The sequence below is a fragment of the Acanthaster planci genome, linkage group LG07 (assembly GCF_054643075.1).
Source record: "Acanthaster planci isolate LZ-2023a linkage group LG07, COTS_SCS, whole genome shotgun sequence".
Classification (NCBI taxonomy): Eukaryota; Metazoa; Echinodermata; class Asteroidea; order Valvatida; family Acanthasteridae; genus Acanthaster; species Acanthaster planci.
Window position 1 is genome coordinate 19,331,402 of NC_141783.1, and position 16,810 is coordinate 19,348,211.

At 39.5% G+C, this 16,810-nt stretch overlaps 1 protein-coding gene across 3 annotated transcripts; it reads right to left on the bottom strand.

Annotated features, from left to right (window-relative positions):
- Nucleotides 1-119: 119 nt before the first annotated feature.
- LOC110976134 (uncharacterized) lies at nt 120-15,327 on the bottom strand. Of its 3 annotated transcripts, XM_022229167.2 has the most exons (16): nt 14,898-15,312; nt 12,659-12,730; nt 11,093-11,164; nt 10,217-10,285; nt 9,854-9,934; nt 9,573-9,653; nt 8,681-8,752; nt 7,571-7,642; nt 6,932-7,075; nt 6,710-6,778; nt 6,055-6,129; nt 5,901-5,972; nt 4,977-5,030; nt 4,484-4,659; nt 2,368-4,272; nt 120-1,937 (listed from the first exon to the last, which is right to left on the bottom strand). In XM_022229167.2, the coding sequence occupies exons 1-16, from the start codon at nt 15,107-15,109 to the stop codon at nt 1,705-1,707; spliced, it is 3,459 nt and encodes a 1,152-aa protein (XP_022084859.2). In that variant the 5' UTR covers nt 15,110-15,312; the 3' UTR covers nt 120-1,704. The 3 variants fall into 3 exon arrangements, with proteins under 3 accessions (XP_022084859.2, XP_086994823.1, XP_086994824.1); XM_087138698.1 differs by lacking the exons at nt 120-1,937; nt 2,368-4,272; nt 4,484-4,659; nt 4,977-5,030 and having other exon boundaries at nt 5,074-5,972; nt 14,898-15,327; XM_087138697.1 differs by lacking the exons at nt 9,573-9,653; nt 9,854-9,934; nt 10,217-10,285; ... (1 more) ...; nt 12,659-12,730; nt 14,898-15,312 and adding an exon at nt 8,885-9,564.
- Nucleotides 15,328-16,810: the final 1,483 nt, after the last annotated feature.

Here is a 16,810-nt window from a genome sequence, read left to right on the forward strand (position 1 = left end):
CCCTATATGGACACTTGAATCCTTTTGAGGAATTTCAACCAACATACTTTTGGGGGAGAAAAGATTTTTAAAAGTAAAGTTAGAACTCTGACGCAAAATTACTGGAGCAAAAAAATCGATTCATACAACAAACATCCCTCTTATTTTTAAAGCTGTGGTATATCACAGTAAGCCTGCCAATGCAACAGGTATACGTGCATTGACCCATTGAGGTTGTCACAGAAACCACATTGATCTTGCATATCAAACAAGATACACACTGCATACAGTGTTTTACCTTCCATTTGCCATTTGCCTTCCATTTGCCAAGATTTGAACTATATTCTAGGCAACGTTATCGTTATTCCCCATTATTAAAGCTTTTTTCATTTGACATGGCATCAAAATCGTCTTACTTTTCCAGAAAATCGCTATCCTTCACGCCTTGCCAACAGGCTTTCTGTATGTGTTTACCTGAATTCAATACGAAGCTGCGTAAATACATGCGTCTTATATGATTAAATCGCGATAAAGATAAAGACATGATATACTTTACCGAACGCTTTTCCTTAGTTCCAGGAACTACAAGTACGTATAACATTTTATATTCCAATTTACCAACGCGGGAAAAACCCGTCCACCCAATGAATACTTAATCCAAATAAATTTAAACGGTTTTATATCAGAATTCTAAAAGTTCTCAAACACTTATGTTGAATAATGGGCCCAATGTCCTTTGGAGCTGATTTTCTCAAACGATGACAGGTGAACACCGTACGCTGTATTTGAACTCATGAAAAATCAGCACGCACGTGCAGACTTTCAAAATTGAATATTTAACACTTCTAAATGTCACGTTAAACTACTATAGTAAGCACATTGTAACGCCCTATCAAACTCAGTGTATACTGATTTTGCACCTCAAACAATTGTTTATATAGATACAGAAGTAAACAAAACATCACTAGATTTTTTGCAGTTTTCGATGTCCAAAATGAGACGTAATCGCGAAATAGCCTTTTTTGTTTTCTGTGTAGCGGCAAATAATAGTGACATTAAAATAAAATGAGCACAGTAATATAAAACAATCTATTGTCTAATGGTTATCTAAGCCACGAGTATGTTATCGATCTTCATGACTGTGCACGTATAATACATTATGCATCCAGACTGCAATTGCGTTTGACAGTATCATTATACTCCACAACAATGTTTAGGTTTGAGTGGTGGACGTTAAAGCAGGTTTGCAAAGGCACGATTGAAGTCTCTCTTAGAAATAAGGTTCCAGAATGAATTGATGTATTCATGGTAGAGTCGATCGGTTTTCTTCGAATTCCTGGAAACTCCCAAAAAAGAGTTCACATGGTGCAGCATCCAAGCTTCGTCGCACCACTGTCATTGTCCTAAATTATAACAAATTAGTCCACGCCGCAGCATGTTCATATTACATGGATAATTAATCTTTTGGACAATACAAAACAGTGAATATCCAGCCGTGTCCATGTGGCAAAGAAAGGATTCCCTCCAATCGAAGGTTGCCTCACTAAACCCATGCACAGGTTCAAATTCTATACTATATGTCTATGCCTGGGCAATAAGATTATACCTAGTCTTATGGATGTCCAATCGAAAGGGATAATAGATCCTCCATAGAATTATTCGCCAAACGTTTAATGGGCATCTGTGGTGATCCACGCCAATGATGAACAAAATCAACGAGGACCATCACACAGCCAGTGTCTCAGTCAAGCTTTCTGGGTGAACACTCTGTGCATCAGGCCTTCCACTTAACAGACCTTGCGTTTCTCCAGCAGTACCACGACCACGACGGCGGCGTCTCGGTGCCCAGTACAGTCGTGACGGCCGAAGCCGACAGAAGGCGTGAGCGATGAACCCAGCAGTGTGCTGACAGCATGCAGTATTAAAAACTGTCTTTGCAAGCGTCATGATTGCGCTTCCTGTGGAAACAGAATTAAGTAAGACTTTACACAGCGGACTCCACCTTCTTCATCATCGTCAAGCCAAAATAAACAAGCGACGTAAGGGGCGTAGTAGATTCAGTGGCATGGGAGATATGCCCCTCTGTGCACTTCTCGGCCGAACATAATTCCAGATTTGGAATGGGTCGCGCTCATTGATTCTATCCCTGCTCATTGTATTCTAAAATTAAAGCATTTTGAATGATTGATATACCAAGTGGGTATGGTTTACTGATATTGTGGCCACTCCATATTAATTAAAATATAATGGTGACAGTGAGTTAGGGTTAACATTTTAACCATCGCTATGCTGGTCCTTTTTAGAGACACATAACTCATTGTATTCAACTGAAAGTTACTTTGAGAATCTATTTAGAGGATATTTTGTTTGAAAATCCCTACGTCCCACCTGCCACGAAAGCTACGATGCTGAGGTTGAGTAGTACGAAAAATACTGCCAAAACCTCTTTTCTTGAGTTGCTTGGATTGCTGCCCTCACTCGGCAACAGGAGCAAAGAGGCCGCCAACAGATTGAGAAAGATGCTAGCCAGGGAGCACATCTGTAGACGATGCTCTGCAGCATCCTTCATTGGCTTAACGTAGGCATGGACGACGAGAAAGCCAACGGATAGGACGATGGTCGCGAAGAGGGTGAAGTGATCCTCAGCACCGAACAACAGAACGAAGAGAACTTGGAGGATTTTTCGTACGAGCTCTACGATCTCCCAATACCAGAATTTCTCCTTGTAGTTTTCACATAGGAAAGTTTCCCAAGTAACACTTCTAGCAGCTGATGAGCTGAACGCTGGAAGAGACACAGGCTGATCAATGCTTGGATCTACGTGCATTATATCATACGCATTATCTTGAGAAGCGACAGTGGCAAAATTGTTGGTACTTCTGTGTGAGACATCATCTGTCTGATGACGCTGATTGTCGTGATCAGTCTGCTGATCTAGATCTTCCAATGGAGTTTGATCTGATATATTCCTAAACTCTAATGAGCTCGAGGGATCACTGGCTTTCTTCAGTCTCCCCCGATGATTCGTCCACAGCATAACCAGCAACACTGACGGAAAGCCAATAACATAACAGAGAGAAACCTCGGCCACGTAGGTATACCCGACATGTTGATCTGTTTCACAGTCGATGGAATAGTCTGATCGAAGTCGAAGAACTTTGATTGTTTCTTTTTCATCTAGGTAGAATACATCACAGCCAGTCGGCAGCAATGTTAGGATGGTACTCGATAGGCTTGGATATGTAATAAAAAGCAAAACAACCACGACTAGGTAGCATTTTTGTTTTGTTCGAGCCATTAGTTCATTACAAACGTCAACTGGGGTCTCCTTAAGACGTAGGTAGCACTGTTTTATTCTGTAAACTGACATCACCAACACAATTACAAGCATAAAAAAGCTCAAACCAGCCATGAACTCAATGTAAATTGTTGGGTAGGTAAAGTTTGGGAAGTAACAGCGAGGACTAACAATCATCTGCATGATGTTCACCTCTAAAACTTTAAAAAACTGACCAACCTTCATCAAAGGTCTCGGCCAGGGAAGATCATGCAGTGCGTCGAATATCTCGCCTATGATCTGATAGAAGCCGAGCAAAATTTTAAATCGTGAGAACAGCACACTGAGTATGGACCGACCTCTTCGACGATGCCTCCGAAGGTCCCAGACAACAATGGCAACTACCAAAACAATGGTAAGAACAGAAGCTAAGACTTCCAGAAGGAACACCCACCACCTTGGACATTCGAAACACCGATCCAACCAAGAATAGAAACCGGCAATGCACTGGGAACACAGGAAATCCCCGTAACCAAGTTGGCATGTCACATTTACTCCGTCACCAAGATTTTGACAGGATTCATTCCTCGGGCATGCATGAACTTTGGGCAGCGCTCCTTGGAATGAAAGGGTGTTTCTATCGTAGCTATCGTTCCGCACGAGAATGTTTTGTACAAATTTCTTATATGAATGGTAATTGTCCACTGAACTCCAGTCCCAAGTCCACCAGAATCCAGGCAGGAGATGTTGGTATTCCCCCGAGCAGTTGATACCTTCCAAGGGGCAAGGGAAGCATTCACCAAACCTGTCTCTGCGGTAGTAATTGGATACACAAGGGCACGCGCGGAATCCAGCCTGACGATTTTTATCCGTGCCCGATGGGCATACGACACAATCGCCAATATTTCTTCCAGGATGAGTCTCCAATGTAACGTAAGTGCCATTGTTGCAAAAATGACAGTTCATGTCGCCACGTCTCCTTACAACTTGTCCAGTTCGGTTTTGGAAAAATCCACCTACAAGAACAAGTGCATGTACCTATTAATATGTTGGCACAATTTCTCCAACTCACAACAGGTAAAAGGAAGAATTCCCTTTCATGTTTTAATATATTTCAACATTAGCAATTTTCAGGAACTAATAATTCCCTTCAATGTGACATTATCACCAAATTATACAGCTTTATCCCCTATTTCGGAACTGAGGCAACTAAAATTAAAACCTTACCAGGTGGGCAGGGCCTACACGAATTCAAGGGGCCACCGTAGAAGCCTTGGTGACATGGTGTGCATACCCAAAGTGCATCAGATAATTCTAAACAGCTAAAACCAGCGCTGCTTAAGGCTTGGCCTGTTTCATGCGTTACATTGATTGACTGGACGAATCCACTTCCCACCAGATCACTAGTTCGACAAAAAACAGGAAATTCGGCGACTCAACGAAAATTTCTGGGAGGCAAAATTCTTGGAAAAAGGAAAATAGAAGTCGTACAAAAACCTCAACATGCAAAGTTTGAAAGGATCTACAGCCACCTTGACAAAAGCATCAACGAGACTAAATACGGACTAAATAATGGATACGTCCTGACTCATAACAGTTTGAAATGAAATGTGTACAGATACAGCTGAAATCCAGGCGTAAGAGGAGATGGAAAGATTTTTCAGAGATATTGTAGTTACGCATGTAATGAGAGCCAAAATCATTTTCTCGTCATACATACATTTCGAGGTCTGATCTTGCGTTAGGGGCTCTTTGTAGAGTAGTACCGATGTATCTTTGGAAAAATCCAAGAATAATGAGCAAATATTTTGGCTTTTGCCGGTAAATTTTCTCATTGAATTCAAAGCTAGAGCGTGCGTGTCCTTGAACAAGCACAAAATTGACAAACTGAGCTGAACAAAATTTTCTTTCCGCGTTATGTTTCTTTGTTTGTTTTTTTGATCCATGACCCCAAATCCCTTAACACTTACCATAAAAAGGTTGGACAACCTAAAGGATGCAACGAAACTGCAAGGGCTGTGAACAGCCTGCGCTTTCCCTGATGTACGCCAGAGGCAGGCCTACATAAGTGCACCCGATCCTGCTATTCACAGCATTTAGAAAAGAGGCCTTTGAAGCAAAATGCGAATTATGGATGTAATTTTGATAAATGTACTACGCTAAGAAGCCAGCCTTGACTTCGTTAATGCATCGAAAGTGAGCTTTTTCCCACAAATGCTCCTAATTTGGGCAATAAATGAAATAAACTGTCAATCTGATCTTTTCCAAAGAAAATGAAGTTAGGGTAAGATATATAACACAGGAAAAAAGAAATATTTAAAGTTAATTATCTGAAAAAACCATGGAACATGCTTTGTACGATGTTATTTCGTAGAAGAAGCCTTTTTGTAAACAGTAGTGAGTTGTTGTATAAGGTGCTACTTTTAAATACAACAAATTAAAAAATACACCAATCCCCCTTAATAGTTATGACTAGTATCGGTGAGTGGAGTCAGCCGAAGAAGAAATCGTTACAGGGTGTTTTGCACACTCTGTCTATCATGCCCATAACGTTTGGTACAATTGGGAAGTGCAAATACAGAAACACGACTATTATTACTATGACTGTTATGTGACACCAGAGGACGCCTGAGGTTATACTTACACTTTGCATTGCGGTCCCAAATCTTGCCAAACGGAATCAGAGATTATTTTTATGTTGTTGCCATGAAATGACCTGAAAGGAAATGTGCATTTATTTTAGTAAGGTTACTTTACCATTCTGAGATGCATTGCGTTTTCGTCGTTATGATACTTACGCTAGCTTTATAGTGTTGTTCCTCGTTACAAATGGCCTGTTACCGGTTGACGTCAGCTGGGTGTTGTAAATGTACCTGTGAGTAACCATACTAAATTAAGAGCTTGTTTATGGTAAGTAACACCGATCTTCCTACTGGCCATTGTATACTCAAGGTGTCCAACATTCCGTAGAAGCACCCTTCTCATCGCCTGAAAAGAGTCATGTTGGTAGCGACGCGACCGCAACGCGTGAATTTCATAGTCGCTTGGGAACCAGCGAAGTGCAGTTCCCACCAAAACAGCCTCGTTGCTAGAGGAAATTTGATCCCTCTCTTCGTCCAGCTCGGGGCTTATACCTGCGCTGGCGGTTTTACTGACTGCCCGCATACGCAAAGTCACCATTAATTAAACAGCAGGAAAAGGTCTAATAAGGTTTGAATATTGTTTTAAACGGTAACCAACGCACCGGCGATGTGTCTTTAAGATGAGGCCACATAACAAACTCTGGACTCCAAATGTGGCACAATAAGTCATTGAAGACCTCTGGGTTGAGATTGTTCACACAGCAGCTAAGTATATTTAAACAGGATCATATTTATGGCCGGCTCACGGCTCCAGTAGCTATGTGGGTGCTTGTTTACTTTCGAGGGTATGGAAGATATCAAAAATACCTACATGTTGACTAGTTGGGTGTCGGAGAATACCCGTTCATCCATTTTGGTAATAGGGTTGTTTGAAATCATTCTGCGGAGAAATCGTAAAAAAATCGTTCATAATAAACACTAGAAAAGTTTGGTGGTGAGAATGGCACTGTTTGATACTGGACTTCAGGATAATTCAGTTTTATATTGGTATTTCGTTCATCCAGAGAATTTCCTTATCATGGAACTTTCTTACACTTCTTGCAAGGAGTGCAGTCCATCAAACATCTTCTTCGAGAGAACAGAGAAAAGATTGTTGTTCAAGTACAAGGCACGTAGTTTTCCTGACGATCGAAATACTCCTGCTGGAAGACCTTTGAGCAGGTTTGAAGACAAGTCCCTGGAAAAGATGTGATGTAAAAGATTTACACAAGAGCAAGGAATAGCAAACATTAGTTGGGAAGGCGTCACCTTATTTTCGACATTGTACGCTGATGGTACATAAAAAAATCCTAACTGTAGTCACAAAGTAAAATTATTCATGGCGTAATACCATGAAACTTAGCTTAGGCGAGGAGTTACAAAGACGCAGGCATTGACTTTTTCTGCCAGTGAGCTTTAAAATAGGTACACAGGATACAGTAGTGGGTTGATGTAACCTCGGCTATCTATATGGAACTAAAACAGTATAAGTGATCCCAAGAAAACATAGGTATCGGGTGTGTTAATGTGGACTTTCCTGGATACTCTGGCAATTACGAACCCGTAACTGGACAATAAGTAAATCTGGTACTCAATTTCGCTGGGAAAAATTACAGTACTATGTCGATTATTATTATTCAAGTTTTTCAAAAGAAATATTCACCAGATCATATTTGGTCAGAAAATTACTTACAAAGTACTACCAATAGTTGTGTTGATGAAAACATTTTCAGGAAGAGATGCAATTCTGTTTGAAGTGAAATACCTGAAATGAATTATTTAAGATGTTATTGCGTTTTTGTAACTGATTTTTTAATCCCTAGCAGCTGTGAACAAAAACTTTAAATACCTACCGTTTAATCCTAAACTAATGTTTGTTTTAAAATGACCAACATTTAGTACTTTTTTGACAAGAAAAAAATGCTTAGAAAAATATGCAACGCATGAAACAATATGGATTGTATGTGTTATACTTTGATAGCATTTCTCTTGTTTTTTCGGATCACAAGACATTGAAAAATCAGTCTCTCTGTCTGATGGACCTCATGATTAGAATGAAACTAATTCAATCAACTAGTTTTAATGTACTGTCCGTTAAGAGTTAATTTTGCAATGTTGTAACTTCTTCCTGGAATAATGACTTCTGCAATTATGTACTGCAGCTCTAACCTCTTTGTTTATGTTAGCTAAATGTGTCTTTTATTGATAAACACTGTATGCTCAGTGCTTGTACGAGAGCTTGCAAAAAAATCACACGCTTACTCGGGTGGGACTCGAACCCACAACCTTCTGCTTACTGAGCAGACAGTGTTTTTCAATATATACGTTGGGTGAGGGCAAAACCCGTTATATAAATTAACATCTCCCCGACGCAAAATACATCCTGAAAAAACAAATGTTGCTTGCCTGCTTCTCTTTTGACATCATAAATTGATTTTTTTGCATTTAAGGGTTTTCATTTTTTTCTATTTTTTCTTTAGTTTTGTGTATAATTGGTCTTTCTAAATTATGTCCATTTTTTCCATTTCGTATGCTGTTCCACTACTGTTTGACGACTTTGTTTAATTTTTAATTCTCTGTCGAACTCAGGTCCGGTTGGATACATATTTTTTATTGTAGTTTTAATTTTTCCGTCATTTTCACGAATTTTAATGTCAAAAGATGTAAACCGTATGATTAAAGGAACAAATATCCCCAAAACTATGATTCAAATATGGTTTCAATTCCATTAATTTCTCTTTTGCGTCTTCCAAACCAAGAGACTAATCTTCACTTTCACGAATATCTTCAATTAAGCACTTACAGTGTATGTATGTACTTTACTCCCTCGAATGCATCGGGCGCCAAACGTTCAATTTTATTATCTGTGAAGACCCTGTTGGAAACACAAAGAACCATTCTCATTCCTGTTTATCAAGCTGTGAGATGAGGGCAAAATTCTTCTAATCTATACGTGCGTATAGGGCGTCAGTCATACGCCTTGAATGTTTAGTTCTTCACCTTTTACCTTTGCGGCCTATCGATTCCAAGTGCGGTTTCTGATTAGAGTATTCCTCTGGGGTTTTCCACAAGGTTGGGTTCCCTTCCGTCTCTATGAAATGTTGATGTCTTTTTCCACAGGTTTCTTTCGGGCTTGTGAGCTACAGTGACGAGGACTCTTGTGAGGAATCTTTGGTTTTCACAACCAGCAATTAATAACTTTCATATACAAGTGAAGTGCTTGAAAGATATGGAGGTTTTTGTACTCAGTAAATGCTGTAAACTAGTCTTGTGAAATTGTATTAGACGTGTACGCCGGATTCTGTTTACATCTCAAGTCTGACTATCTATGGTCACAATTCCATTAATGAATGGTCTGCTGGCTTTCCTTTGCAAACGTCCTTGATCAATGTTTGTTATGGGTATCAGATTACTACAACGATGCACCCCTCTTTTTTCAACCAATACAACCCGACTTTCAATCCAACACTGACCATTATAGTTCTGAGTTAAGCAGACATGACTGTTTTTTCCGCATACACGTGGATTTCTCCCATAAAAAAACACGAGATCTTTATCTTTCCAACTTTATGGCTTCTGAGCTGCAGTGTCTTAACAAAATTGAAGAATTTTTATTTCAGTATCAAATACACTAACACAAAAAGAATATTACATTAGTATTTCCATTCCACCACTGCTTTCTACGTAATACTTACAAGGTATACATGGTAACTTCTTTATTTTCCTGATACATCAGTCGTGATGGAACCTCCACGAGGGCATTGCTACGAAACGTACTATCAAACAGAAAACTTTAATTTAATGTTATTTCTTTTTATTTTTTAAAACGACGTTGTTTCTTTTCTGGTAAAAAAAAATACTATCAACGATTGACATTTCTCTCAAGTGAAGATCATTGTGCAGAAAAAAACTACGTGTCTTGAAATATTTTGTCATTCAAAAGATTAACTACTTCAAATAATAACGTAGATCGTACATGCGGTAAGGTGTTGCTACTCTATGGAAAGTCAGCGGACCCAAGCTCTTTAAGTTGTTGCCTTCCATCCTCATGTAAAACCTGTTATCATACAACATACTGTTAGTGAAACATCCAGGGAACATTCGCTTCATAATGATGATTTGCTATGTAAGAGATTCATCACTCTAGCTTATCTTTACAAGAATATTGCATCGGCCTAATGTTGCTCAGTGTTACAAAAGACAGGCAGTTGACTAATTCATAGTAGCGTGCATGCATAAGATGTGCGTTTTTCCTTGTGTGTAGGAGCTATTGCTTATTTTAGTAAATTAATTAAAGAGAAACTTCCTGAATTTAGAAACAAAAATGCTACCGACTGACCCAAATCCTCCACCAATGCCTGACATGATGTCTGCATCCAGCTTCTCTACATGATTGTACTCAAGCAGCCTGGATAGTTGGGGGTGAAAATAATTCGGGTTGGGGGGGGGGCAGGAATAGAAAAGCATGAATGAAACATACACCAAAACCTAATAATATACCACGTGGGATGAGATGTTTGGTCATATGAAATACGTTTGCAGAACTTTGGTGGAAGTAGTACATATGGTAAGGATTTGCAGGTACACCTGGGATCTATCTCTTCAAAAAAAAAAGGTAGTTCTACTATGCCCTTCCCCGCTTCACCGAACTTGGCTCCCTCCATAACCCAGCACCACATAGCAGTCCGGCACATTCATGAGGACGGCCAGGGCACCCTGGTAGAAACGTCGAGTAGACACTCACCGGTTCTCTTCAAACCTTACCTTTTCTTGAAGAGATGATGTACCCGCAAATCCTTACTATATGCACATTTTTGTCTTGAAAAGACGTCAAAACAGATTATGAAAACGCTGGGTATAAAAATGTAAAGCAGGATTCCCATCCCTATTAAAATATTTTACATTTTTTATTTTTTAGATTTTTAGTAACATATTTCATGTTTTCTTCCTTTTAAGTAATCCAACAATTGCACGCCTTCACCATTGATTAGTAGATGATGAAGTTAACATTGCAACAATGTGCATTGTTTGGACGGAAGTCGTTCATGTACTTCTCTATGAAACTCTTTGATCCGCCACCTTTCTTCTCAATTCGAGAAATAGGCACTGGGTGCACATGGGGAATCACAAAGCATTCTGGGAGAAAAACTCCGTTGTGTAGGCCTAGAAACTGAACATGTTGTCTACCAGGAAATAACTGGGAAGGGCAACTTACAAATTCAACACCCTGGAAAGTCCAATGAAGCCTCCCGGCTCGATCGTCGAAATATGATTCGATTCCAAATTCCTACACACGGAATAAAGGAACGCTGAATCTATAAGTGTGGCAATCACGTGAAATTTGCATCCAGGTATATTTTTTTTCAGATATCTATTGTAGTTCCCCAGATCTCATACATGTACTCTTATAATGCTAATTGGAACCTTTGTTATATTTACATCATAGTTTTGACCTATTTGATAGATAAGCATGTGACCTTACATACCTTGCGCTCTCAGTAGTGAGATTTGCATAATGGGCGTGCTAAAGCAAAGGATTGTGGATCGATCTTATGACACACGTGAGACGGGCGAAGAATGGAATGCGACGATCTAAAACCGTCTTTTACCTAATCCTAAATGAAAGCCTGAGTAAATGTAAGTCTACCCCGGTCAAACAACTCTGAAAGCCAAATTGTATAATTTTAGCCAATAAGATGTTCGTTTGAGAAACTGTTTTATTAAATACGTTCATTGATCTGATAGATCTGGAATGAACTGTGTGATCATTATTGTTTGCGTTGGATTCAAGACTCAAGTGGCAGAACTGTGAGGTATAATTGAGTGTTTAGGGTTCGAGTGTGAAGACTAGACCTCATAACTTTAACTTACGGTGAAATGAGATTGACACTTTATATTAACGACAAATGTTTCTGGACTTTCGTAAAAAAATTCGGATTACACGAAACCAATTTTGTTCTTTCTTTTTATAAATCTTCAAGCAGGAAAAATACAAATTACAAGATAACTGCTGAAAAGATTGAGTATTTGGTCACTGTTTTAACAATCATTTAACCAGATAAGAAGAATTTGATCATTTCTTTTTCTCGTTTAAAGCAGAAATAAAGACGTACATTATAGACAAGAGGTTCTCCCATCAAGGTGATATTAGTGTACTGAGAGATATCTTTTTCTGCGAGTGAAACCCGTCTTCTTCATGATGGAATTTGAATAAATTAGTCAAGCATAAAACATTTTAAATTTGTAAATTAGACTTCGGTGAAAAACATTGCATGGATGTCAGAAATGCTTGCCTATTCACTAAATCGCATGCCTGTTACGAGTACCACAGAGTGATCGTGCGAATTTGACTTCTGTTCTTGGGGTTTCTTAAACTGAATAGCGACTCAAACTTTGCTGTTTAACAGGAATTTTCAATGGCGTGTTCATGAAGTTAAATTGAATGACTATATTGGCTTATTGAATGTTGATCTGGATCGTCAATCTATTTCGCGCTAAATTGAATGAGCCTGACGTTAATTGGAGCGCCAATTTTAAAAAGTTGGGCGGGAAAACCTATACTTGTGCAGCCAAAAATACAAGTTGAACACATTTCAACCAACGAGCATGTACATTTGCATGCAGGTGCATTGCGTGGTCAAATTCACTTCGCTTCCGCAATCGCCTGATATTTAAATTGGCCTTTATTGAAATTCTGTTTTAAAACCTTTTCCTTTTGGATAGAAAAGGGGTCCCTACACTTTGATTCCCCGATCTGCAGCAGGTTTTAAGAAGTACTTACAGCCTTCTCAATCTGGTGAGGTTCTTGAAGGTGTGCCTTCGAATTCTTGTCAGGTTATTATGTCCGAATTTCCTTTGATGAAAAAAAGGAGTTATTGAAATCCGATTACGATGAGAATGAGCGTCTGTTTAATTCAATTAATGGACGCCACACATTTCCCTTGAATAGGTCGTACACTATTTTAAATGTGGGAATATTTGTTGTATTCATTCAATGGCAACCACCGCTTAATTATCTCGTTTGCGGGACAACGATGCATAGACTATTCGATAAAGTTAGATAATTAGGCGCTCTCCCCACTGAGTTTTGTGTTGAAAACATTTCGGATGATGGTATTCCCTACAAATTGTAAAACTTATCAGAAAATAGTTTTCAGGAGCAGCTGAAGTTTAAACAAGTATGGGTGTTCCGGTTCAGAAATGCCTACTGTTTGCAACAAAGTGATTGCACAAGTACTGTACTATTTGAGTTTCCGAATTCCTTCATGGTCCTCGTTTATTAGGGATTCTATTACATAACGATAGACCAAAATATAAACCCCGAACCCCAATCTGACACGGCAATAAAATGGCTGTTGTAGAAAGTTCAACCTGAAAAATGACAGCCCTTAGTTCAATTTTTTGATTGGTTCAAGATCTATAGACAACAAAGCAATCGTTTAACATAAGCTAGCTATAGAATTGCATTCATTAAAATTTACAATGTCAAAATGGCAAGAAGAGATTTCTCTTTGTATAAATTTCATTTTTTCCCCGCTTGAAGGTCCTCATTGGTTTTCTTGAACCCGTCTTCCTCAAAACTGTGTCTTAATGTACGAGCACCAACTAACTAAACAAAACGACCTCACCTCTTACTTTAATGGACTGTAATTATAGTATTGTTTTGTTGTCAGTAGTGGAGGACCTGCTTGCTTGTAATAGAGCCTGAAAGTAAAAGATAACGCAGCGAGCTTCCAGAAACTTCGAGTGGTCCGCCTAGTTGCTGTGTATGTCAATTTATTCTTTGTTATAAGGATAATCACTTGCTTTTGGGCATGTGATTTGTAAGGGGTATTGCAGCATACCTGTGTACAAAGAATTGTTTATTTCTATGGAGTGAATTTTTATGTGTGGCCTTTGACAGAAGCGGCAAGTTTCTTTTGCTGTCCAGTGTATTAAAGGACATGTAAAACTGGGAATATATGCGGTGAATTTGAACATTTCCTGAAAATTTTATGACAGATAGACCTCGGTTTCAATAATAAACTTCATGTTGACTAAATGTACTTTTGTATTTGTCTTTCGTTTCCGAGTCAATGAATTCTTACGCTCGCATGGCCGTAAAATTACGAGGAATAAACGGAATCGGTGCTGAGTTAGGTCGATGTGTTCGGGAAGAGAAAAAAATCTAGCGGAAAACCGTCAGCAAATCTAAAACTTTCACACCTTTCTCCACCACAGCCCACTTTTGAAAACTTCAGGAAAACTTTGAATTCTTTGCGTTCGAGCCTTCAAAATCGCATCAAAACATAAACAAACTATACAGCATACGAAAAGAGCTTGACACAAAATCACTAGTTTTAATCACTCTAGTACTATTTCTCTATTTTATCTTTACAAAATACTTGGGGACAAGGCCTTATCTTACCATGAAAATAATTTGGGCAGGAATTTCTTTACCAAAACGTGAATTTTTTTGCATCCAAATTGAAAGGGCTAATCGCACAAGTTAATTAAACCACACATAGCTTGGAATAGGGAAGGTAACCAGTCTTACCCATCCAAGCGTTCCGGAAGCACTACACCAAGGGTCAGTTTTCAGGCTTATATTCTGCGCACATAGGAAATTAACATCTACATTAGGATCCTGTTCTTTTGTTGGGAAAGGTTTGGCTGGTTTCCAGGGCGGGGTTGTGCTGGCACATGTTTTTTGAGTGCGTGTATAGTGCTTGGGAGTGCTAACGATCTGACAGCAGTGCGGGAAGTTGTCCGCTGCGTTATTGGTGTACAAGTTTTGCTCGTCCTTCGAGTTAATTGTGTAACCTTCTTGGTCTCATCAAGCTGAGGAACAAGACCCCGAGAGTTCACGTCACGATGCATTTACTTTACTCTTACCTGCAAACTATAAATATAATGTAAGCACTGCTAGGTTGTTATAGAAGTGAAATACCCCTCAGGCACTCAGCAAGTATTAGCAGACCATGTAGGCTCTAAAATACCCATTCATATTAGACTTAATAAAAGCTACTCAATCAACTTACAGCACTAGAGTATTCTCCGGTATTCCAGGAGGCAGTGATGTCAAACCTTTGCCCGTACAGTCCACTACCTTCGTTGGTGTACAAGTACACACCTGGCAGGCTTCATTCTGACCAGTCACCAGACCCACGGAAAACGCACAGAAAAGTGCAACGTGATACAATCCCAACAGCGGCATGATGGTGTGTCTGTATAAAGTGTTATTCCTTCCCATTACACTACCGCATCACAATGATTTCAACAAACACAGTCACAGATGTTTCTATCATGTTTTGTTTGCCAGACCGATTTCGGTTGCATTGAGTAATATCTGAATTTCCTCCATGCAACTGACTTCCTGGTGCGCATGAAAAACAATACGACTCATGTTGCACCAGACCGCAGGCCTGCCATGTAAGTAGGATAGTATCACTGTACCAAACATACAAAAGAGATACAGTTAGCATGGTGCTACTGCAAACCTATCACTAAACAGGCTATGCAAATTCACTTTAATTTTGTTTTGTTCTCGGGGTGTTAAGGGAATTAATTAGTGGGCACCATACTGCCAACATAGGGCGCTCTCTCCCTCCACGCCCCTGCACGACCGGGTTGTGGCCTTTTTGCTGCTCAGCATTTCGAAAAAAATACTATGATGGGTCATCAGTACATCTTCAAGAAACCTGAGCCCCGGGTGTCCGTTCAATTTGAGGCATCCAATGCAAAAACACAAACGGCTTAGGTGTAGCGTTCATGAGTGGCTGCGGACAGAGGTTTAACTTAAGTTGCAGTGAAGGGATCGAGGCTGACAGTTTGCCTCAGGCAGAGTAAGGCATGCATTCAGGAAGTGGTGCAACGGGTCAATTCGAACTTTCGGGGGGGGGGGGGTGGCGGGTATGCAGTCTGTTACTTGGACGTTCTTTCCGGGGAAAATCCCTAAATCAATCCGCTGATATTACTTTCCGGATTCCGCTGGTTGTGGGACTCTACATTCGGAGGTCCCTGACAGATTTTGGCCTTGGCCGGTACGAGTTCGTGCTGCTAATTGCTATACAGAAGGGGAATGGATTGTATTCATTGTTGTGTTAGCCATCTTCAATTGAAAGTAAGGTGAAACAGTCTATTTTGGGAACCTGAGAGTAGAATTAATAACGGTAAAATAAAAAAGTTCAGCTTTGTTAAGAATAATAAATTAAAATTTATGATGAGATTATATCTGAGGCAAACTCAAAAAGAAAGTAAGTTACGTTTGGATTCCACTGAGCAATAGTGTAGAACCACCCAATTAATTTTAATACATTACACTAAATATATGATGAACTCAGGGACCAAGGTAAAAATAGTTCACTGTGAATGAGGTCTGTACGTTGCTCAGAGTAAACAGAATTAATGTATTTTGAATATTTTGCTGCCAGCATGGTTATTTCTGTTTACATTATATGAATAGTACACGATCAAAGAGCAGAAGCGAAAGTTGAAAGGTGACGTCACGTGCGAAGGGTCTAGCCCCACCCGCCTAGAAAAAAATACTCTAGAACTGCGCCTGCTCACAACTGTATTGGTCAGGAACCAAGGAAATAAACCGTATCGATTCGCACTAATGCTCTGAGCTATAAATTGAGCTCGTTGGCCAATGTAACAGCTATGCACAACTGGCCTGTCTGGGTCTTCACGATTAACCCTTCGCCTTGGGTGCACAACATTCTTTCCTTTCATCATCAAGCATACATAATTTTGTCATTTATACACTTCACTCTCTCCATTGCCTATAAGATAAATCCAAAAGGGAGTCACACGTGTAAAGTCTAACATCTACAGGAAATAAGACCAATGTGATTGATTAGAATTGAGGACTGTGATAGTACGACATAAGCTAGTATGACATAAGCTTGATTTGGGGCAACGTTTTCACTAATTTGGACTTTTTTTCTTAATG